The 24303-nt window shown below is 40.4% G+C and overlaps 1 protein-coding gene across 3 annotated transcripts in view; it reads left to right on the top strand.

The window, feature by feature from the left end:
- The window catches only part of Adamts12 (ADAM metallopeptidase with thrombospondin type 1 motif 12), a 299954-nt gene that overhangs the window by 93787 nt on the left and 181864 nt on the right, over positions 1–24303 (top strand). For all 3 annotated transcript variants that reach the window (XM_071612648.1, XM_071612646.1, XM_071612647.1), the window contains one exon: positions 15254–15395. In XM_071612648.1, coding sequence (XP_071468749.1) covers positions 15254–15395 — 142 coding nt within the window. The remainder of the gene's footprint in view (positions 1–15253; positions 15396–24303) is intronic.

Genomic DNA, 24303 nt, shown 5'->3' with positions numbered 1-24303 from the left:
GGTTGAGGCAGGAGGATCACAAGTTCAAAGCCAGCCTTAGCAACCTAGTGAAGCCCTAAGGAACTTAGTGAGAACCTGTCTCTAAATAAAATGTGTAAAAAAGAGGCTGGGGACGTGACTCAGTGGTTAAGCACCTCTGCACCCCATTACACCCCCCAAAAAAAGTCTTTAAATGAAATAAGTGCTTACTTCTAACCCTGTGGGTTTATTGATTGATGAAGCACTGGTTTCATATTTTCCTCTCAATTTTCTTTCTTTTTTTTCCTGTTAATTTCTCCTTTTCCTTCTTTTGTTTCCAAGTGTAGTTTCCTTTCTTTTTCTCCCCTGCCTTATCTTTCTCTAACGTCTACTCACTCCTTTTCCCTGCTCTCAGTCACTTCACTGAGGACTTCCAGGTAATAATGTAATTAGACAAATCCTTCAATTAAAATAAAAGACAAACAAAAATAAAAGATAATTAAAATTAAAAGACAAACACTTCAATTAAAATAAAGCAATATATCCCAAACATTCAAGCTGTCTGTGTATGTCACTCAGTATTCTTAAAAATGTTTGCTTTTTTTTAAGCTAAAACATATGTTATTATACAAACCATTGAATTTATGGAAACATAATAAAGCATTTTAATATAGCCTATCTGATTATGAAAATAGCACATGAAAATGCAGAAATTTGAAAAATATAGGCACAAAAAGGAAAATAAAGATTATAATGTAATCACACAAAGAAAAGAACTAGCAAATGTTTTGAAAATGGGCTTATTCTTATTTAAAAAAATACATGTCCAATGTGACAAATTCAGAATGTTTAACAAAAATATAGAAGAGAAAATTAACTACAACCCAGCCATTCAATAAGGACTTTATTATCATTAATATATGCATTTTCCTGTAGTTCCTTGATGTTTTTTACAAAGTGGAATCATGTTGAACATACAATTGTGTGTTCTTTCTCCTCTTAATCTCATATAATAAACATTTTTCAATGTCATTAAAAACTTAAGACATTTTTTGCTTGTTGTATAATATCCCATTATGTAGATGTGATGCAATTTATTTCCTAATCCTTGTTGTTGGTTGCTTAGATTGTTTCCTGTTATTCATCATTATAAATAGTGAATGATGGATATCTTGATACACAAACTGTTTCTATTATTTTGGATCAGTTATTTCAGATAGAATATTACAAGTGGAATTTTTGGATCAAAATATACATTTCTCATGCTTTCGATATACATTATCCCTGAAGGTAGAGAGTGTCCTTACTTCTCTGACATGATATTATGCACAACCAAATTGACCATGATTTTACTGTGGAAGAATTTAAATTTTCACTCAGACTTTGACGAGGATTAACCTTCCATCAATTTTAATAAAGAGTAAATTGTACTTTTTAAAAGTATACCTTTATTTAGTTTTAAATTTACAAAAAAAGTTGCAAAAATGGTACATATAATTCTTGTATACTTGCTTTCCAGTTTCTCCTATACTAACATTTTATAATATTAGGGGCAAATTTATTGCAACTAAGGGGACAACATTGACACATTGCCATTAAGTAAGCAATGCACTAGGATTTACTAGTTTTCCCCTAATGTCAGTTTTCTGTTCCAGCATTCCCTCCATGACACCACATAACTCTTAGCCATCATGTCTACTTAACTTCCCTTGGGCTGTGGCAGTTTTTCTAGACTTTTCTTAACTTTGAAAATTTAAAGAGCACTGGTCAGGTATTTTGTAGAATGTCCCTCAATTTGGGTTGGTCTAATGTTTTTCTCTTGAGCAGACTGGGGCTATTGGTTTTGAGAAGCACACAAAAGGTGAAGTGTCGTTCTTATCCCATTAGATGAAGGGCACATGCTGTCCATGTGACATATCACTAATTCTGCTGTGTGCACCTGATTAAGGTAGTTTCTGCCATATTTCCCCATTGTAAAGATGCTTTTCTTCTTTCCTTTCAACATTATGGAATCAAGTTTACCAAAGAGCTACACTAAAAGCAGGGAGATAAGTTCTACCTCCTGGAGGGAAGAGTATTTACATAAATTATTTTGAATTCTTTTGTTGGAGATATGTGTGTGTGTGTGTGTGTGTGTGTGTGTATCTGTCTGTCTGTCCGTCTGTGTGTGAATTTATCAAGGATTGAACCCAGGGGTGCTTAATCACTAGCCACATCTCCAGCCCTCTTTTCTTAATTATTAATTTTAAGATAGACTATTGCTAAGTTGCTGAGTTTGAACTTGCAATCTTCCTGACTCAGCCTCCCGAGTTGCTGAGATTAGAGGGAGATATTTGTATTTTAATCTTATGAAATTCATTGTATCATATAGAGAAAGCCTCTGGAAAATCTTTTAAAAATAATTATTTTTTTGTGTAAGAGAAATACATGTCAAATGTAATAATCTGAGAATTACAAAAAAGTTTGAAAGAGACAGTAGTCACCTGACTACAACAAAAAACATCAAATTTCTGATAATGCCTTTGTGCTGAGCTTAACAATACTATATTAGCAAGTTGGAGGAGTCATAACTTAAGTGTCAAAAGATTGCCATTTGCATTCATTCAACTGATGTCCAAGAATGTTTTCCTGATCAGGTTTAAGGTCACTGAAAACTAGGGAGTATAAGCCATCAGTTAGGGTACTTCAGAAAGTTCTGTAGAACTGACTTCATATTTTGCAGAACTGAGTAAAGTATTAGTGCTATTTATATAATTACATAAACAGTATTTATTCTAGTGGATAGTTGTTTTTTATTAGCTATCTTAAATAGAGCACATCATATCTCATTTTCCTTTTATGAATTATTTGGCACATAAGCACTTTCAAATGGTAAATGAAAACATAAGTAGACTTAGGTTTCTAAGTTTAAAAAAGCATGAATTTAATGTTATAATCTCTTTGATGTCAGTGAGATTTCACTCATTGTATATTTAAATTAATTAAAAGTGTGCCTAATTTATCTAATTATTTTTATTTACAATGTTGCTGAGCTGCGAAAATGTTTTCAAAGATGACAGATGGAACCACATACTTCCTCTCCCTCCCAACAACAACAGAAACTAAGAGAAGAGTTGTCTCAGAGTATAAGATTTTGACATAGTTCGAGAGGATGGAAAGTAAGACAAGTAATAACCAATGTTTTGTGGCCAAGTGAGCCACAGCTCAGAGTATGCACACAGGTGTGATGTAAAAAAAAAGAAAATTACTTTTAGCCAGGGGCTGCAGAGGCCTTGAGACTTAGAGATGTTGTATATATTGGATGGGGAGCATGGGGGCACGGAGCTGAAACAAAAGGACTAAGAGTCTTGAAAGACATGAGAGGGGGAAAAAAAAAAACATGGAAAATGGAAGAGCAATCCAATGATCCAACATCAAGGAGTATTTTTTTTTTTTTTTTACAAGTGAAAGACTAAGGACACATGCACCAAAGTGAGGAAGTCCATTGAGCTTCTAGGACAGTCAATAAAAGAAGACTGACTCAAAAGCATATAATCGTGACATTTCTGAATAACATGATGTTGTGGTTTGGATGTGAGGTGTACCCCAAAAGCTCTGTTAATGCAGGAATGTTCAGAGGTGAAAAGACTGGACTGTGAGAGCTGTGACATAATCAATCCATCCCAGTTTGAATGGACTAGATGTAACTGTAGGTAGGTGGGGTGTAATTGGAACAGGTGGGTTACTGGGGAACATGCCCTGGAAGGGTGCATCTTCCCTATGGCACCTTCCCCCCTTCTCCTCTGCTTCTTGGCTGCCATGAATGGAGTGACGCTCTTCCACCATGCCCTTCTGCCATGATATTCTGCCTCACCTTGGAGCCACAGCAATGGGCCAGACCTCTGTAACTGAGAATAAAAAATAAACTTTTACTCCTTTATGTTGTTCTGATCAGATATTTTGGTCATAGTGGTGAAGCTCTAACATGAAAATTGTTACCAAAAGAGGGGTCATTGCTATGACTAGTTGCATTGTTCAGAAGCCTTTGGAAATGGTGGGCAGCAGAAATATGGAAAAATTTAGAGATGCAGGTCAAAAAAGCTTTAGAATGTCATAAGCAGAGCTTAATGTGTTAAACCACGATGCAAACAAAAGACCACCGACTCCAATTTTAAATCAAATTAAAGCAAGCTTGTAATTCCGACCAGCCAGGACTGTCTCTCTGGAAATCCTTGGAGAAGAGTCCTCCAGCTCTCTAGGAGTGCAGTTTTATAGCACAAAAAGTTGCAAAAGGGGGGTGTCTTGAGAACTTACAGATAACAGGATATTGATAAGTATAATACAAAGGCAGGTAGTAGGTTAATGATCTAAATGGTTCAGCACTTAGGCAGTAAATTTAGAGCCCAACATCAGAATTTATGAGGCACTATTAGGGTTTCACAGAGGGTTGTTTGATCAGAGAAAGCCAGAATTTATGAGATGCCAGAAAGGTTTCAGAGAGGGTTGTTTTCTGGTCAGGGAAAACCAGGCATGGGTGAGTTCAAAGCATGGGCAGGTATTCTAAGTAAGTTTAGAAATCACAGTAATTTATAGTAAAACCGAAATTAACTTTTCATGACTTTGTGACGAGATGACTCCCAATCTTAAGATGGAGTTAGGCTGGGTTCATCAAATGGGCAATTTTGGTGGGAGCTGAGAAGAACAGATTGCAGACAATAAATACCATGCTCGGAGGTTTCGGAGGACAATGAGGACTCTATTGAGAATTGGACTAGAGGCCACTTGTAATATATTTTGGCAAAGAACTTATCTACAAGTTCTTTGTTGACAACCTTTTGTGTGAGGTTGAATTTAAAGGTGATGGGCTAATTAATCTGGCAGAGATTTCAAGGCAGCACATCATTTAGTCTGTGACGTGGATATTGTCAGCTTTTACCCAGGTTTACTGTGAGAATTATTAGAAGCAAAGCAAAGCAAAGCAAAACAAAACAAAACCCAGAGCTAAAAGATCTTTTTTTCATTTTTTTTATTGGTTGCACATGACAATACAATGATCTTGACATATCATACATTTGAATCAAATGGGTATAATTTCTCATTTTTCTGAGTGTACAGGTTGCAGAATCACATTGGTTATACAGAGATGTATATACATACAGCAATACTAGTGTCTGTTTTATTCATTTTGACCAGAAAAGTGCATGAAAAACTGGGGCTAAGGCAAGTGTAATTGTTAAAAGAGATGACTGCTCTAAAGAGAAGCTAAGAACTTTGCAGAGACAATAGTAAAGATGCTTCAAGGGGAATCTCAGGAATTTGCAGACCACACCCAAAGCAGGCTCCTGATGTAAAAGCAATTTTTTTTTTGGGGGGGCACCCTGCTTTCCTTTTCTTTTTTTAATGGTCATTACAACCTTGATTCACTGAAATTGCCTTTTCAGTCTACCCACCCTCACTGGAGGGCTCCAGGCTTGCCTGGGAGGCTACTGTCCACACCTGGATCTCTTCAGATCTTTCCATATACGTAGCCACAGTGATACCTGAACCCTAATGCATTTGTGCAGTTGGTCCTACTACCCCCACCAGGGCTAGATTTCTAAGGCATCCGCTTGATGACATCCAGAAGCCTGACCAAGAGGATGTTACTGGAAGCTCCTCAACACTGGAGGCAACAGAGTCCTGCACTCGGGACATCTGAGTTCATTCCAGAAACCTATGATCCCCAGCAAACATCATTTGAAAAACGTGTTGGAAAGGCAAGACTTGCAGAAGCATCCAGGTGTTGTATACACACAGGACACTCCAGAAGATCCAACAAGGCAGATGCATCCATCTTGATCTACTTACTGAGGAAACGACTTCAGAAATGCTTATAGTTGTGTGCAGTCTTTAAAATGATTCACCCAGACACTCAGAAACCACTGCAGCCATGACTGCAGGGAAGCCCCATGTGCATTGCAACTGCAAGGCCATAGGGGAAGGGCTGCCAGGGACACTCAGATGTTCCGAGTGCAGATGTGCCCTTTGGAGGGCACATCTCCCTACCATGTGTCCTAGATGATATAGTTGGAGTTACAGGACCCATCGTCCTGATTGGATTTCAGTCTTGTTTTGATCCCATCCCTTCTATACCCCTATTCCTTTCTTTGGAATCAAAATGTTAACTCTGTGCCATTGTATATTGGATATATTCAACTGCGGTGACCCACGCAGCATCAACAAAAAATTCTTGAGTAGGGGCTGCAGGAGATGAAGAAAAACACAGAAACAAAGAAGACACAGAGAAATTTTCACAAAAACCTGGAACACTGCACTCTGATGGAAGAACCCGGATCCAGAAGTAGCTCTACAAGTTTTTTTTTTTTTTTATAAAGGGTCTTAATCAGGAAGCTAAGCTACAGGGCATTGTAGATTGTTCCAGACTTGTACGTTGTCAGAGGCTTCTTTGTGCATCAAAAGCTGGAAACATTTTTTGTAGTTCTCCTGTTGCAGTGCTAAGAACATTCGTTCTGCTTTACCCAGGAAACCCCTTGTCCTAGGATGTCTGGTAACTGTTAGGCATCAGAGCCAAGAGTCAAGGCTGTTAGCATCCTAGCCTTTGATAAGGAATGTTTCTCAGGCTTGGCTTTTGCGGACACCACAGGGTTAGCTGATGACTGGGGCTCATCCACTCTCCACCTGTAACTTTCTTTTGTTTTTTACAGGAGCTCATAGGCAAGAGTTTGCCTTGAATCTCAGAGGAGACTTTAGACTTGGACTTTGGGGTAATATTGGAATCATTAAGATTATAGTACTTTAGGAAATGAACTAAATGCATTTTGTACTGTAAGTTGAGCTTTTCAGGGCCAGGGGTGGAATGTCGTAGTTGGGATATGAGGTGCCCCGCCAAAAGGTCTTATGTTAATGCAGGAGGGTTCAGAGGTGAAATGATTGGATTGTGAGAACTGAAATCTGGGTGGTAATTGGAGGCAGGTGGGGCCAAGCTGGATGAGGTGGGTAACTGAGGAGTGTCCTGAAAGAGTTCACCTTTCTTGTGGCTTCTTACCCCTCTCTCTGCTTCCTGGCTACCATAAGATGAGCAGTGCTCTTTTATCACGCCCTTCTGCCATGATGTTTTGCCTCTCCTTGGGCACAGAGCAATGGAATCAGCTCATCAAGGACTAAATCATTGAAATCACCAGCCACAGTAAACTTTTTATCCACTAAGTTGTTACTTGTCAGGTATTTTGTTTCCAGCAATGAAAAGCTGAGTAACACAGTAGATACAGACCAGTCATATGTATCAGTACATACTGTCTGAATACCATTACTGCAGGAATGTGAATGCAGTCCTACAAATTGGTTTGACTGAAGTAATGATATTGGGAGAGAAAGGGGTGGTTGTGGAAGGGACTTAAATCCTCCTCTATTAGAGCAGGCACAGCATTTTAGATGTGTCTAAAACTGATCATGGAATGGTAGTAAGTTATTTAGAAATATGGAGACAACTTCCAGAATAAGGTTAAAAAATCAGAAGTATTACTTATTTGAATTGGGAGGAATAGAACAAAGGACCATTGTTTTTGATAACTGGCTTTTGAGAAATATTTCATGTTTTAAATCATGTGCTTGAAGTATGTACGAAATTGTTATATAAATGCAAAATGCAGTATATTAAGCTTGATTAGATTCTGAATTAGAAACAAAGGGAGGAACAAAAAATAAATAGCTAAATTGAAGTTCTGGGGACAATTTAAGGAATTTGAATGTAGAACGAAATTAGGTTACTTGCATTGTGGAATGATTACTAATTTTAATTTTTAAGTGAAATAATAGAGAATATCTGCTTAGGACATGAATACTCAAGTATTTCAGGCTTAATTGCCACAATGTTTGCAGATTTCCTTCACGTGGTTCAGCATATATATATAGAAAAAAGTGACAAACTATTGAATATAATATTGTCTTAATATTGTAAATGTAGGAAAGGTATTCAGACAATATATACTGATACATCTGACTGGGGGCATACAGATATCTACTATACTATTTGAATTTTCTGTACTTTTGAAATTTTTCAAGATAAAATATTGGGAAAAGAAGAACCATCACTCATATATGTACCCTTTAAATTGACTTTTTTCCTGCAATTTGAGGTTCAGGCACAAAAAGCTATCCTGTTTGCAGAGGGATTGGACTATTTTCATGGTCTGGTTTTGGTGTGATCTGTTCATATCCAAAATGGCACCAGGATGCAGAGTGAATACTAAGAATGGCAGGGAGTTGAACTCTAATGAAGAACTCTGGTCAAGTTTGGACCTTGTTTAAGAAAACAAACTCCATTAAACTTCAAGGAGCACAGAGATCTTTCATGTTCAATATTATTTTCCCCAATTCTAAAACTCAATTCCTCAATCCACAGATTCTTTTGTGGAGCCTGGTAAAATAAATCCTTCTTATTAGGCCAACTCCATAAAGGATCCTTACCCACCAGGGAGGGGACAGAGCCAGGGTCATGTTCTGCCCAACCCAGAAATGGCTTTGTGTCCTCAGAGTGGAGGGTTGTTTCTGGTTTGAAAAAGATGACCTTCTAAGGCATCATGAAGAAACAGTACTGTGTCCTGGGGCTAAATCCACCATAATGGTTTTCTGTTCCCCACAGGGGAAAGTGCTTTCACTTCTGGAAGCCAGTTCTCTCCTGTTGTTCTCCCTAATAACATGTTTCCTGGGTTTACAATGTGCTAGCAATTTTTTTTTCTTCCTCCTTTTGATGGACTTCTCATTTTCTGGTGAGATATGGCAAACACAGGTACACAGATTGCTACTTAGAGGGATTTTCGTTTTTTTAAGCAAGGACATTGAGAAATTCTGAGAGGAAGAAAATTCTTTCCATAGGCTACTAGGAAAAGGAGGTATAGTTTTTGGCTTGGGGTCATTATTGCATATTACCTCATCCAGTTCTTAATATTACTCCTCACCAGAAAAACATGTTGTCATCACCATTTTATAGGTGAGGAAACTGAGACTTAGAAAGACCAAATTACTTGTACGAAGCTGAATCGCTTGCTAGTGCTGGAACTGGGTGTTGAACTCAGGTCTTGTCTCCAATCTGGTGTTTTCCACTGAAGGAAAACAAACTGCTATAGATTCTGTTTCTAGCAGGAAAATAAGGAGGCAGGATTTGGCATCCCTGAGTGACTTACAGACTTGGATATTAAATCAACTGAAGATATTGGTTTAATTCATTTGAGGAAATCCCAGTTTGCTAATTCTGATTGACTTTTCCTGAAAGGTGCACCGAAAGCCAAACTCCCAGGATGAGATGTTTATACTTTGTTGGAGGTTTGATTAGAAGCCTTGACCTTGGCTTCCAGCCCTGAGACTATCAAAAGAAAAAAGAAAAAAAAAATTAAAAAAAAGAAAGAAATCTGTCAATTCTGTCACCTCTCAGATTTTTTCCAGATAACTTCCTGTACACCCAGTCACCACTAATTATCCACTAGTTAGCATGGTATCTTTTGGACTGTTTGGTGTCAGCTAAGGAGAGCTCTGCTTAGAGGTGAAGGATTCTCACCCATTCCCTGCTCACTAGCGAGACCCACACACTTCAGAGAAGGAAGTTACTTCTGCAGCTGTGAGGAGAGAGGGGAGGAAGTGATTCTGCCTTAAGTCTTGGATATAGGCTATGAGAGCTTACACATCCCCTTGCTCATTCCACCACTATCTGAATCCGGACCTTGATCTGAGTGTATTTGAGTGTGTCTCATACTTGAGGCCCTACCTCCTGGCTTTCTCAACTCAGACCTGACAAGTACTCCTGAAAACACTGATTTGAACAGTTCCTTCCTGCTTCCTTCTCCCCACCCTTCTGCCAACAGATCTTGCCTACAGTATCCATGGGCTCTCATCTCTCCGTTCTTCTGCTCAGAGTCTTAAAGATCCTGACATCTGGCAATTTCAGCTTACATTTGTGGGGTCCCTCCACCCCCTTGCACAAATAGTGATCCCTCTCTAAAGCCCTCAGGCAAACACATCATCACTCTTGCTCTGAGAACAGCCCTCAGGCAAACACAACATCACTCTTGCTCTGAGAACAGCTGATTCCATCACCTGCCTGATTTCAACTTCCCTTCAGATTTCCACTGAGGGAGCAATGCTTCCACTCATATGGAGAGGCCAGCTGTTAAGATATGGGCTCCATCTTCCAGCCCAGAGATGGCTCATGGTCACTACCACTCCTTGACATCCCTCCCTTCTGGCTGGAGGGCAGCACCTCTCAGTCTGTGGAAGCAAAGAATAAGGTTTATCAGTGTGGCAGGTGGTAGTTTTTAAAAGGGCCTCTGTGAGTTTTCACAGAAGCCCTTAACTTCAGGCCCACAATCTGGAGAATGTCCCTTTGATTGTCATAATAGCTAATAGCTAATGCTTACTAGGCACTAGGTGCTGACAGTCATCCAGCACTTTGTATAAACTGACTTAATCCACATGAAAACCTCTAATAAATTATTGTAACTACTGTATTTACCAGATGAGGAAACCGAGGCCCAAGAAGTTAAGTCACTTGCAACTAAGAGACAAACGGAGCAACTGGACCTGGAGTACTTGCTTTCAAACACCATTTTATACTTGTTTCTTGTGGGTGATGCTGTGACCAAATGGACTATCACACATTTATTGGGTACCTATCATATACCAAGGCCTCTGGTAGGGATTTTACATATAGCGTCTCTGAAAGTCACAAGTTACCATAGGTTTTGCCCCATTTTATAGGTGAGAAAACTGGGTGGGCTCCTGTGTTAAGTAGTGTGACCAAGATCACACAGTTCATGCTGTTTCTAATAAACCCTGTCATAACTTGATTTAATATCCTTTGGAACCCATTTTGTCCATTTTTTAAAAAATATTTTCCCCTACAGTTTCAGACTCTGAACTCAGTAGGACCTGCAGCCAGTGCATTGGGAGTGGTCTTGTGTAACAGGGTTGCATCAGGCTTCTCTGAAGAGCAGCTGAGAGGTGTGAGGGCATGTAGGTTAACGCTCCAGGCCTCTCAGGGACAGCTCCCTGGAGAAGTCGAGCTTAGTATCCATTTCTTTATGGCCACAACCCCAGTTCCACTCTTCTGCTGGGACATTTGTGCCTCCTTTTCAGGCTTCAGGACAGTGGCAGCCTCCTCACACAGTCTTTGCACTGGTAAGTTTATTTCCGGACACTCATTCTAATTTTGGCAAATGCTGCATTTATATATATATATATATATATATATATATATATATATATATATATATATATATATATAGTTGCTTCTATGAATTCTCTGAAGTCTGCCTACGGTGCATTGGTGTTCCCACTCTGGTTTCTGATTGCTCATGAAAATCAAATTGTTATAGTCACATTTTCGCGGTTATTTCTTTTTTTAAGGCAAGTGCTCAAATCTTTCTTTGATTACAACACTCATCACTATACTTTGAATGTGCTTATGGATCTTTCCCCATCCCTAGTCAGCCAGTTTCTAGAAACAAGAAATCTAACTGCCTGCAGCTATTTACATTTAAGAAAATAAAGTTAAATGAAATAAAAAATTCAGTTCCTCTGTTGCACTAACCACATCTCAAGTGCTCAATAGTCACATGGGGCTGGCAGCCACTGAACCAGACAGTGCAGACAGAACATCTTTACCATTACAGTGAGTGCTGTCAACAGTATCATTCCAGTACACAGGGACCATCTTCTATATTGCCATATCTCTAACACCTGCCTGGCTCATGGTAACTGCCAAATGGGTACAATGGAGAGAACCTTTCTGACTTCAGCCCATATCTCTTCAAACTACATGTGTCACTAGGGCTGCCAAATTCACAGGCAGTACATCCTGAGCTCAGTGGCATTACCAGTCACTCTCCTCTTGGGCTCCATGGAGGCCAGGAGGGAGCTCTTGGCATCACAGTAGACAGTGGAGCACGCTGGAGGAATCTTTCCAGTGATGACATCACTACCTCCACCACCTCTCCATCTTCCAAGGTGTGTGTAACCCAGAGACTTCTATTTTTAACTGGTTTGTGGTCCTGGATACTTATTAAATGAGGAAAAGTTGTTTGCATCGTACAAACCAGCAACAAGAAAGTTACTCATTCTGGAAGGCTTGCATGGCTTTAGAACTGAGCCAAGTGTTTTGGAGACTGTAGAAATTCAATCTTCTTTGCTCTCTGAAACTAGTCTCTTCCACTGGTTTCCACCTCCTGGGAGCCACAGCACTGGAGTCCATAGCACCGAGGCAAGGGCTGTCTTGTGGGTGCCCTGTAAGGTGGGTAGAGCTCGGCATACAGGGCTCCAGGTCTGGGATCTAGGTCCAGCACTGCCAGTGGCAATGGGCTGGTCTGTGGGCTAAGAACATTGAACCCTTTTCAACTTGAAAATGCTAGGGCTTTGCTATTCCCTTCCCGCTGTCTTCAAGAACATTGGCCTATCTTCCTGGCCAGGCTATGGATCTTGAGAGTAGGGTTCAGAGCTGTTGGCACAGGCTGGCCATGTAATAATGCAGACTGATACTCCAGAAGCAGGGTTTGGGATATGCTCTTGTATTCCCTTTTCTATCTATATAATGGGGGGCAAGTGTTACCTTTCTAGTGCTCCATATACCATAATCGGGTAATTTAGGTACTTTCTTATCCCAATCCCCCTCCCCCTTTTTTTTTTCATTTCAGTTCTTGATTATCAGAAAGTCGATCACATTCTTATCCCTATGGGAGTCAAAAAAATTTGATGTGGTAACTTATGATATTTTCAAATAAAAAGGAATTCCTTTCTTGGACAGAGTGATGAGTTTGGGCAACATAATTCCACTGTGCAACTCCAAGGGTGCCGTTTATATATATATATATATATATATATATATATATATATATATATATCACTAGTTCTATAATACCACGAGTTCTTAACCTTCAGCCTGCTAGGTTTTACTTGTGGTACTCCTGAAGGCACAACAGCATAGGTTAGGTCACCTTTTTCTAGGCTCTGTGACTTTAAAGCATCCTATTCAGTAATTTCTTCTAAGACATTGCTAGTCTCTCCCTGAGCCCCAAATCACTGTTACTAACTGAAGTTTAATGTCAGAGAAATTAAGATGACTAACACTTTGATACAAGTTGAGGGGAGGGAAGAGGGGTTGTGGGCATTTATTCTCAGTCTTGAGAGTGTCCTGAGGAATATGTGACAGTCCCTCATCACCCTTCCTTAGGAGAGAGCAGTGGTGATCAGATGTCATGCACCAGGGCACCTTTGCACTGTCTTACCACCTGCGTTTGCCACTTATCTACTGAAGCAATTTCAAGAGTGATTTAAGGGGCTGGGGATGTGGCTCAAGCGGTGGCACGCTCGCCTGGCATGCATGCTGCCCGGGTTCGATCCTCAGCACCACATACAAACAAAGATGTTGTGTCCGCTGAGAACTGAAAAATAAATATTAAAAAAATTCTCTCTCTGTCTCTCTCTCTCTTTCTTAAAAAAAAAAAAAAAAGAGTGATTTAATAGGCCTTGAGAAAGTTACTCACCATAACAAGATCCTTTCCATTGGCTAGCCCTCCACACTTGAAATGAATTAGTAGACTTTTTTTCTTTTGCATCAAATAATGCATGTTATAAAAAGAATAGGCTTAAAACTAATTTATTTTTATTAGAAATCAGGATAATAGTTAATCTTGGGGGATATTTTTAATTGGGAAGAAGAACATGGAGTCAGTTCGTTACTGGTAGTGTTCCTTTTCTTTTTCTTTTTTGACAGGGGGACAGGGGGTTGAACTCAAGGGTACTGAGCTACATTCTCAGTTCTTTTTTTTTCCAGTTTTGAGACAGGGTCTTGCTAAGTTGCTAAGGCTGGTCTCAAACTTGCAATCATCCTGCTTCAGCCTCCTGAGTTGCTGGAATCACAGGTGTGCACCATGGCACCTCGTGTAATGTACCGTTTCTTCACATTCATGTTCCCTTCACGAAAGACTTATGGGTATTTACAGTTATGGTTTGTCTATCTCTCACTATGCTACAAAATAAAATTTCTTTAAAACAGCTTTTAGAGGCTTGCCTTAGAAAGCATTCACAGATATTTATAACTTATTTAAACAGTTAGGTTGTTTTATTTCCAAAAGAGAGTTAGCGGTTTGTTAAGACTAGTGGATACTGGAAGGGAGAAGAGTAGACAATAAAGGAGGTGATCTCATTCTGCCTGGGTTCTTCTGAATACAGAGTACAAGTCCTCAGTGAATTCATACTTTCTCAATTTCACTTCCATTTTTCTTTGGGGGTATATGAGAAGTGAACAGATTGCAAGAAAAACTGGGCTGGGAAGTGCCTCCTTTTACTCAGAGCCAAACCTGGTAACAGAGGAAGGTGATTTTCTTGGGCCGTGTGCTTCAGGGAAAGTGTGGAGCCAGGCCTTTCTTTGTAATCAAACCACAGATGATTTCTTCCAGCATGACCTGGCTCCTGTATGCCAAGAAGAGACCAATAAACCAAGGCCACCTGGGCACCAGATGTACAGAACTCTTTGTGTGTTAGAAGAGGGAGGAGGTGCAGAGCTCAGCTGGGAAACGCCCCCCCCCCCCACTCTTCCCCCAACAGCAGTGTCTTTTCCTGCCTGTGTTCCCTTCTCCTCAGCACATGTGGGGGCCTGGGTCAGCAGCCCCACTTGCACATGAGCAGGTCTCCTGCACGCCCTGTACTGGCAGGTCGCCAGCTCTCCCAGGTCTCCATTCAGCTTCTGAGAAATATTGAGGCTGAAGAGATTCCTTGTGTGTACACAGGCTTAGCCTGTGAAAGGAGTGTAGATGGACGGGAGCCATTTGCAGGAAAATATTTGGCTCTCAGGCATTCTTCTTCATATGATCCACAAAATCGTTACTCTTTCCTCAAATGAAGTCCCATCTGTTTCTTTTGCACAAAGAAAATTCAAGTCCCAAATTCAAGTCTAAAGAAATCCAGTTAGCCCTTTATCTTGATGGTTTTGTTGTTGATTTTTTCTTCAAAGACATCAGTATTGGGTTGATAACAGTACAAAAAGGGACCCTAGGTCCAGCCATCTCTGAGGAGTCCTGGACTTCCGCTTTGTTTCCATGGAACAAATGAGTCTCATTAGTGACAGGCCCACATTCTCCTCCTGTGCCTGGCCTCTGATTCACGGTCAAAATGGAACCGAATCTCAGCACTGCATGCAGTCTGTTTTCAGCTATTTTATTGAAATTATTTGATACCACTGTGGGCCTTGCCTGTTCTTCCTGTCCTAATATACTAATTTTCTTTGCCTAGAATTGACTCAATTAAATCTTCTTATTGAATGTATTTTCAGACTGGATTTTTCCATCTACCACATGGAGACTTTTTCATTGAGCCTGTTAAAAAGCATCCAGTGGCTGAGGGTGCCTACCCACACATCGTTTACCGGAGGCAGAGAGTTCAAGAGACAAAGGAGCCAGCCTGCGGATTAAAGGGTATTGTGACTTAAACATCTTCACAGGTTGAAGAGTTGGCTCTTTTGATTGACCTCTTTTTATTTAAGCCCATTACCTGCTCTCTATTCTGCTGCCAGAAAGTATGAGCCTTGTGTAAATTATTTCATTTCTCTATGCTCAAGTTTCTTTATATTGTTAATGGGAAGCGGGAAAAAGGCTCTTCTATATCCTTTTTCCATTAGTTGGTGAGATTCATATAAGACATTCATAACAGTATATTGGTTTTAAAAATACAACTTTTCTGAACATCTAGAGGATATCTAGCTTAAAGACTCCATAATCAATGTTAACAGCATTAAATACATTAGTGGGTAATATTACCAGACAGCTCATCACACCTGCATGTGGAAAGCAGATTTAAATGTTTGATGATACTGACAATGATGAATGGAGGGACAATGAAAAACTTGTCAACACATTATTAGATAATGAATTCTGCAGAGATGCTTCTGTCTGTGTTGTGTTGTGTTCTGCCTGGTGTTTGTTGAGCTCTGTCCCCTACCCTTGTGCCCTGGATATGATCTGTTCTGCCCTTCTCTGTCTTGTCCTAAGTAGTTAACGGAGCTTTCAGAGATAAACTGACCCAAGTTATTTCCTTGGAAACCCACATTCTCTTTAATGTGCAGGAAATAGTAAGCTATGAATAAAGGGCTATGGGAAATTGAGACATTTCCTTAAGTATTCCATATTTCCTTTCTTCAGAAGGAAAAGTAAACAATGCCACAATGGCAGTTAACAAGAGAAGTAAAGTAACATCCCTTTATTTCTTAACAATTTGGAACACGGACTTCAAAGGGAAAACAGGGAGATGACAGAGGAGTGAGGGAGCCAGGATGACATTGCAAACAGGAGAAGGGATGGACAAGGGGACAAGTGACTGCTCTACAGACCAACATCCCCCACTTTTCCTACACTTGATAGCAACTTTTCTGGGAATTTCTTCTATAACCTTAGCAGTATGTGTACGCAATAAGAAACTTGAGTCTCTAATGTCTGTAGTGTTTTCTGGGCACCTAATCACACAGTTATCATTCATTAGCAAGTGATGTCAACTACTTTTTAAATTAAAGGACTTCCTGTACAAATCATCTAGTAAGTGCTTAAAGAAGAGATTCATCATCTGCTGATCTCATTGCCAAAGGAACCAATCCAGATAATAATCTCCATGGGAATTTTAGGACTCTCTGTCACTGCCACTGTCACCTGGATTGTTGCCCAATTCATATTACACACTGGGGTGATGGAGAGCATGTTGTGCATGTGATTTGATACCTTTTAGAGGAAATCCCCCAGATGTAGGTTGCCAATGTGACTGTTACTAAGGCTGGGGGAGAATTTGACTACATAGTTGCTCCGTGAATTGCATTAATTCCTCATCCATCCTCCTTAAACACGGCTCTCTCCTGTAACTGTCCTGTTGAGGTAAGATGATTAGAAATGGATTGGGGCTAGCTAATATTTAGTCATTAAAAAAAGGGATGAATAGAGAAAGAGTGGGGTTCATAAATGCCACAGTCCCCATGAGCTCACACACAACACCACAATTACTGTGCTTGTCGTACTAGTTCTTATTGTGCTTCTAGGCCAATCTTATGACTTTGCACTTCTACAGAACTTTCGGTGGCTCATCCAACCTGCCAATGAGCTATTTGTTGTGCATTTTTCTACACATTTCCTGGAAGGCACTCTCTTCTACTTTCCCAGAACCAGTGTCAGAATTGATCTGCTGTGCTGGAAGGACCTTTCAGAGCACCTAGTGACGTCTTCCTCCACTAAAGAAGTGGTTGTCCCTTAGGGAAGGCAGTGGATTTTCAGTGGAATCAAGTTAGTTTGTGTCAGAGCAAGCCAGGATTCCATGGTAGCTCAGGCTTTTTACTGCCTTATATTTCTTCTTTTCTTATTCCTTGAATATAAGTCTTGTTTCTCCAGCCTGATCACATGCCTGTTGAGTAGAGGCTCCCTCCAACCCAACATTGTACAGCATAGTGTTAGGTGCAAAGCAGGAACTAGGAACTCAGTGACTCACTGACAGGACACTGACGCGGCGGAAGTGGTAGCCAAGAAGATGAAGCAAGTGTACACTGGCTTCTGGTCCACCACTGACAGAAAGGAAAAAGAAATGTGCCTTTTCTAGATATTGAGGAAGTGTGAGTTGTTTGGGACCATCCTTCTTCCTAAGAGAATAATGCTTAAATGATAGCTAGATAGTCAAGAATCTCCACCATGCTTGTGAAACAATACATGGCATTTGGAATTTGAAAATCTTGGTAGAGTGAATTGTACATGGTCTTGCTGTTCCAGATAATTGCACCGTCCTTTGTCATGTTACCCTGCAGAGATGATGGAACTGACTGACAGCAGTTATGTCATTGGCCAATATTAAAGTACACTTTATGCTTAGGTCAATTGATGTTGTGTGAATCACTGTGATTATATTTAAAAAATCATCTTTACCATGTGTAAAGCATTCTTACTTTGAAGTACACTTCAAGAAAGAAGATATCTCAATTATTTTATCCCCAAATCTGGCACTTCTCTTAATTTTATTTGATACATAGAAAGTTTCCAGGAATTTCACAGTATGACCTTTATTAATATGACTTAATTTCTTTTTTTAAAAAGATTTTAGCATAATGCTATTAGACTCATCTTCATATTCTAAGTATGAAGTCCAGGTTAATGTTTGTTGATTGAGTGATTTGCAATGGGATGCTACAAATGTGAGTGGACATTGGTCTTACCTGGACATAGGACTAAGCACTGCAAGATCATTTTGAGTCTTGGAGGCAAGGACAGTGTGTTTTTGTGGTAGCAATTAATGTTTGTGTATTTGTCACACAGCTTGATTTATGTCAGTATTTGGAAAATATTTCCACCCCCACACATCCCATTCCTGTGCAGCAGCTGGAAATCTCATAAATAACCATAAAATTGTTTCTTTATGGGGAAAAAAGTTTACTTGTTAGATCTAAAATCAAATATTTGAGGTAATTATCAATGTACCTTATCCTTTAATCTTCTCTTGCAAAATCAGAGAAGTGGATCCCTAGGGTAGTTTCTGGGCCAATGGGACCAAGATTAGAAGGTTCTAGAATTTTGTTTACATTGGTTTGTGTATGGTAGATTGACCTTCTCTTCCTTCAAGAAATGTTAACTTGGTGCTTTCTATGGGCCAGAAACCAAGGGACATAGCTTTAAATATGTCAAGTTGGAACTTACCCTCATGAACTTGCTGTCTACTGGGAAAAGAACTTTAAAATTATAAAAATCATATCTATGAACATTGTGACATGCTGTGGGTGTATACAGAGGAACCTGACACACCAGGAGGGTTGAGGATGGCTCTCCTGTAGTAAGCCTTTTAAAAGGAGGCATAGATTGTTTGGGAGTCATTTTTCCTGAGCTCACTTCTGTGGAATTTACAGGATTTGAGGAATAATGACTATTAGGAGCTGAACTGTGCCTCCCTAAAATTCATATCTTAAAGTCTTAACCCCCAGAACCTTAGAATATGACTATATTTGAAGATAGAGCCTTAAAAAGATAATTAAATTAAAATGCAGTCATGAAGGTGAAGCCTAATCCATTGTGATCGTGACCTTCTAAGAGGAGGAAATCTGGACACTGTCATATGCATTAGGGGTAAATGTTTGCTGGAGGAACATTCGAGGAACAGAGAACTTGTGAGGAACAGAGAGAGGCAGGTTTCTGCAAGCCAAGGAGTGGCCTCTCTTTCAAGAGGAGAGCAGATAGTCCAGGGGCATTTTCATTTTGTACCGTGTTCTACAGCTTAAGAAGCTGGCCTGGGATTAGAGTTGCTTTACTTGCAAAAAATTTAAGTGATGTGACAGGTATTAATAATATGCCTGAGATTGCTATGTAATTAGCTGTAGATGAAAAGCAATTCTAATTATGTAACCATTATTTTTAGTCTGTCTTATATAGGCACGTGAATTTAAAATTTTCCTTTGTCCATGGTGGAGTTGAGAGAGAAATGGACTAGAAATCAGGAGAACAGTGTCTAGTGCCATCTCTGTCACTCCCAACTTGGGCAAGCGTCCCTGTCTCCATTTCCTCCTCATTCTGTGGAAGGGTTTGGACGATCTTTGTGAATTCTCTTAACTCGTTTAAGTTGTGAGTCTCTTTCTATTTGTACTCTGCAGCACCTAGAAACAATCTTGACGTCCTTCAGTCATACCAGTGTGGTTTAAAAACTGTCATGTGGGATTGTACGTGCTAATGCTCTTAAGACATCTTTACCTAAAGGCAGAGACCGCACCCGTGTTTCCAGGAGCCCTGTGTCTGACTCCCAGGTGCTCTTATTTCCCTGGCCTTCTGCTCCCTTTGCACCCTGGCCCCATCCCAAACAGCTGGACCCAAGACTTTTGAGCACAGGCCGCTGCTCCCTGCACTGTATCCCTGACCTAGAAAGGCCAGCCAGGACCTCAAGCGGAGGCAGCAGAGCCTCAGAGTCACTAGTTAGTGGGTGTTTCTGGTCCGTCATCATGGGTCAGAGCATCAAAGGGAGGAGGTGGCTGTTCCAGAGCCTGAATCTGGACCCCAGAGCCCTAATACTTGGTGTGGAGGAGAGGATCATGACATTGCAGCCAGAGTGGAAACTGACTTATCTAGGATACTGATCTTTATCTTGGCGTCAGATTGTTACACACACACACACACACACACACTCAATTTCTCTTGAAATCTGGTTATTTGGTTAAAAAGACTTTGTATAGGTTTTTGAGTAGTCAGATACAGTGGGGTTGTCATTTTAATAGTATTTTAACTAAATTAAGCCCCAATGGTGTGTATGGATGTTTGTGTGTGTGTGTTTGTGTGTGTGCTTATGTGTTTGGTGTGTGTTTATACGTGTGGTGTATGTATTTATGTGTGTGTATTTCTGTGTGTGGTGTATGTTTGCCCATGCATGTTTATGAGTATGTTTGTGTGTGTTTATGAGTGTGTGCTTATGTATGTGGTCATATTTTTGCATGTGTGTGCTTGTGTGTGTGCACAGCATGTGTGTGTGTGTGTGTGTGTGTGTGTGTGGTGCGTGGGGTGTGCATGCATATTTAAACACCCATACACTGTTGGCTGCAGGAGGCAAAGGTTTGCTCAGCTGTGATGACTTGGTGGTTTATGGAAGTTCTTTCTGTTCTTTTAATATATACCATGTTGAGATCCTGATGTATTCTCTAGTTGAAAGAGGAATTCTTTGTTTAATCTAACTGGGAAGGGACCGTCCAAATCCTTTAGGAAAAAAACAACTTTTCCTTAGAGAAGTTATGCTAAGAATAGTGCCACTGTCAACCCACCAGCAGCTGACCAGCACCTTGCCACCCCTCCCACCACACTCCTGGAGAACAGCAGAAAGAAAGGAGCTCATGGTCTGATGCCACCTTGTCCCCACTCCATCCCCTCAAAAGACTTTTGGCTGGGAGCCAGCCCTCATCACCAGCTCCTCTGGAGCTTCTGCCTTTGCCCTTGAGCACTTCTTCCCAGAGGGGTCAGCAGCACAGAGGTCCTGAGGACTGGCTCCATCCTTCCTTGGCAGGTCAGTGCCTGACGTGAAAAATGACCTACGTCAGGTATGAAGATAGCTTTTGATATACTGTCTGCAACTCAGGGCCATTCCTCACCAAAGCACAGAGCAGAAGACTGGAGACATGAGAGCTGAGAGCCAGAAGTTTTTTCCTTATTGGGTCTCCTTTGCCCTTGGATCTCTTGGGCACATGCAGAAGGAATAGAGACACTTCATTTGCATACCTTCATCTCTGGGGAAAAGCCCAGTCAAAAGCTGCTGTCAGTCTTGGAGAGAAGGGGGCCAAAGTCTACCTGCTTGAAAAAGGTCTATTCTTTAACCAGATCAAAGGACAGTTGTTATGGGGTCAAAGCAGTGAGTTTTCCTACACACACTCGTTGCTGGAGAATGACACTTCCCAGGGGCTGAGGAGACAGCAGGTCCATCATCCCACCCTCAGGTGGCCCCTTCCCGCACACCTTCCACTGGCACTCGTGTTGGGATGAATCCTCTGGGATTCTTTCTTCAAACCACAAGAGACCTCTTGAGCATTCCATGGCTGTGTGAGCATGTCTGTGTCCACTCTAACCTGGGTTCAAGGCAAAGTCTTTGTGGGAGACTCAGGCTCATTTGAACCCAGACTAGCAGGCTGACCTTGGGTGATTGTTTTCCTACTCCTGTTACTTCCTCTTTGTGTTTTCTCCTCTGCCTACTGTGGATAATGAAAATGTCACACAAAGGTGAAGTGGGCTGGGTCAGAGGGAGGTACAGATTCACAATTTCTGAGCTCCAATCCTAAATTCCAGAGCCCCTTGAAGACCAAAAGTCTGACTACAAGCAAGAATTTGGCAAACTCATTTGGTGGCAAAATATGACTGGAATTGATGTGAAGCTGGTTTTGATGTTTTTATTTATCCCAGTTAGTAAGACTGGTTGTACATTTTTCTGCAGAATTATGTAAGAGTTTGATTTCAGAAGAATACCGCAGTCTCTAATGAATTTTTAAAAATTGTGGCAAAAAACATATGTTAATAGAATTTGCCATCTTGGCTGTTTTTAAGTGTGAATCTCAGTGATGATAACCACAGTCACATTGTTGTGCAAGCTATCTCTAAAACTCTTTTCCTTTTGTAAACTAGAAACTGTACCCATTAAACAACTCCCTGTCTTCCCTTTTCTACAATCTCAGGAAACCACCTTTGACTTTCTGTTATTTTTATAATCACAGAAGTTCTGAATTCCAAAACATTATAGTCCCTGAGGCTTTTAGAAGAGAGATTATGGACCTTAATTAGAGAAGAATGGCTAATAATTGGCAGGGTCACGACTTTGCATGACAATCCTGGGAGTGTCATTTCTTTGGTCTTAGCTCTAACTGTCCACTCACACAGTCTCCCAATATTGTGTACCCATTTGTAGAACCAAGAACAAGTACCAAAGACTGGATTCTGTCTCTAGAATACAAAGCGCAGGTGCTGGCATGCCGTGGGTACTCTCTTTCTTTTCTGTTTTTCCCTTGATAAGTAGAGGGACATATATGGATAGCTAGTTCTGGTATTCACTTTGTTCCCATCTCATGAAGCATGATAATGGAAGGCTTTGACAGTGGGAAAGTGTTAAAAGCTTCATGCAGACTGACCTGGTGGGGAAGCTGCTGACGGCCCTTTTAGAACTTGCTGGAGACCACTGAGCGCTAGATAACTGCAAGGAAGAGGTGAGACACAGTGACACTCCCCCTGCTGCTTCCCAGCAGGTCCCCGCACAGCATCTGGTTCTATCATGTTCACTTTTTATTTTTTGTCTAAGTCCTGTTATTTGCTATAAAGACCTTATAATATTTTAGTTTATTCACACATGAGTAAACAATAACCATGGAATTTCAGACGGTGGGCATTAGGTAAAGGTCATCTAGTCCAGGGTTTCCTAAACCAAGGTCATTTATATTCTCCCTTCCTAGATATTAACATATAAAAATCCACTCTCCAGCTCTATTATATTTGCTTAGTATTTTAACATTCACTCTTGTAAAACTTGTATAAATTGATTTTAAAAAGACCACAACCAAAATGGAAAATTAGTATTTTTGAATACATATTAAGATAAAGAATTACATTAAAATCAGAGTCTCCCTCCCCCAGGCACTGCTTCCTATTATTATTTTGCACGTGTGGAAACCATGCCAGAAAATTGATGTGAATTCAGTTCTTCCAAGTCTTGGTGAGTTGCAGAGCTGAGATTTAGTTGGCTGTGTGTTCCCCTTTGACACATGAACTGAGCTGGGATAAAGTTTGGTTAAACTAGTAGGACTTTGGAATAGTTTTTATTTTTTTGCACAACTTCTCATTCCTCTGGTGTTCTCTCTCTTTTAATTTTTTACTTTAAATTTATTTATGTATTCTAATTTGTTATATATGACAGCAGAATGTATTTCAATTCATAGGATGCATATAGAGCACAACTTATCATGACTGGTTGTTCACAAGATAGAGTCACACCATTTATGACTTCATACTTGTACTTGGGGTAATGATGTCTATCTCATTCCACCATCTTTCCTACCCCCATGCCACCTCCCTTCCTCTTCCTTCCCTTTGCCCTATCTAAAGTTTCTCCATTCCTCCCATGCACCCCCATCCCCATTATGGGTCAGCATCCACATATCAGAGAAAACATTTGACAGTTCTCTTTTTGGGATTGGCTTACTTCACTTAGCTTGATATTCTCCAACTGCATCCATTTACCTGCAAATGCCATGATTTTATTCTCTTTTAATGCTGAGTAATGTTCTATCGTGTATATATACCACAGTTTCTTTATTCATTCATCTACTGAAAGGCATCTATGTTGCTTCCACAATTTAGCAATTATGAATCATGCTGTTATAAACATTGATGTGGCTGTATTCCTGTGGTATGCTGTTTTTAAGTCCTTTGGGTATAAACCGAGAAGTGGGATAGCTGGGTCAAATGGTGGCTCCATTCCAAGTTTTCCAAGGAATACTCCATACTGCTTTCCAGATTGGTTGCACCAATTAATTTGCAGTCCCACCAGAAATGTATGAGTGTGCCTTTCCCCCCACATTCTTGTCTGGCTTTCTTTTTAACTGGAATATGACAGGGGGTTCTTTACAGATCCCTGACAGGGTGTGAGTGGAAAGATAACTCAGCCTTATCCTGGAAAACCCTGACAGTGGTTGAGCATCCTTATGGACTGAGTTCCCCATTTCCTAAACATCCTGGGGAAGCATTGAGGTGTGCCTACTGTATGTAGGAGACTTGTACTTTCCTCACTTATTTGTAATTAGCAGGGACCAAAGTGGGTGCTTGAAGACTTGTAGGCCTGTGAACACAACAGTCCTGTAGAACA

Source organism: Marmota flaviventris, chromosome 5 (assembly GCF_047511675.1).
Source record: "Marmota flaviventris isolate mMarFla1 chromosome 5, mMarFla1.hap1, whole genome shotgun sequence".
In the NCBI taxonomy this organism is placed as follows: Eukaryota; Metazoa; Chordata; class Mammalia; order Rodentia; family Sciuridae; genus Marmota; species Marmota flaviventris.
This window is presented reverse-complemented; position numbering and strand designations above follow the sequence as displayed.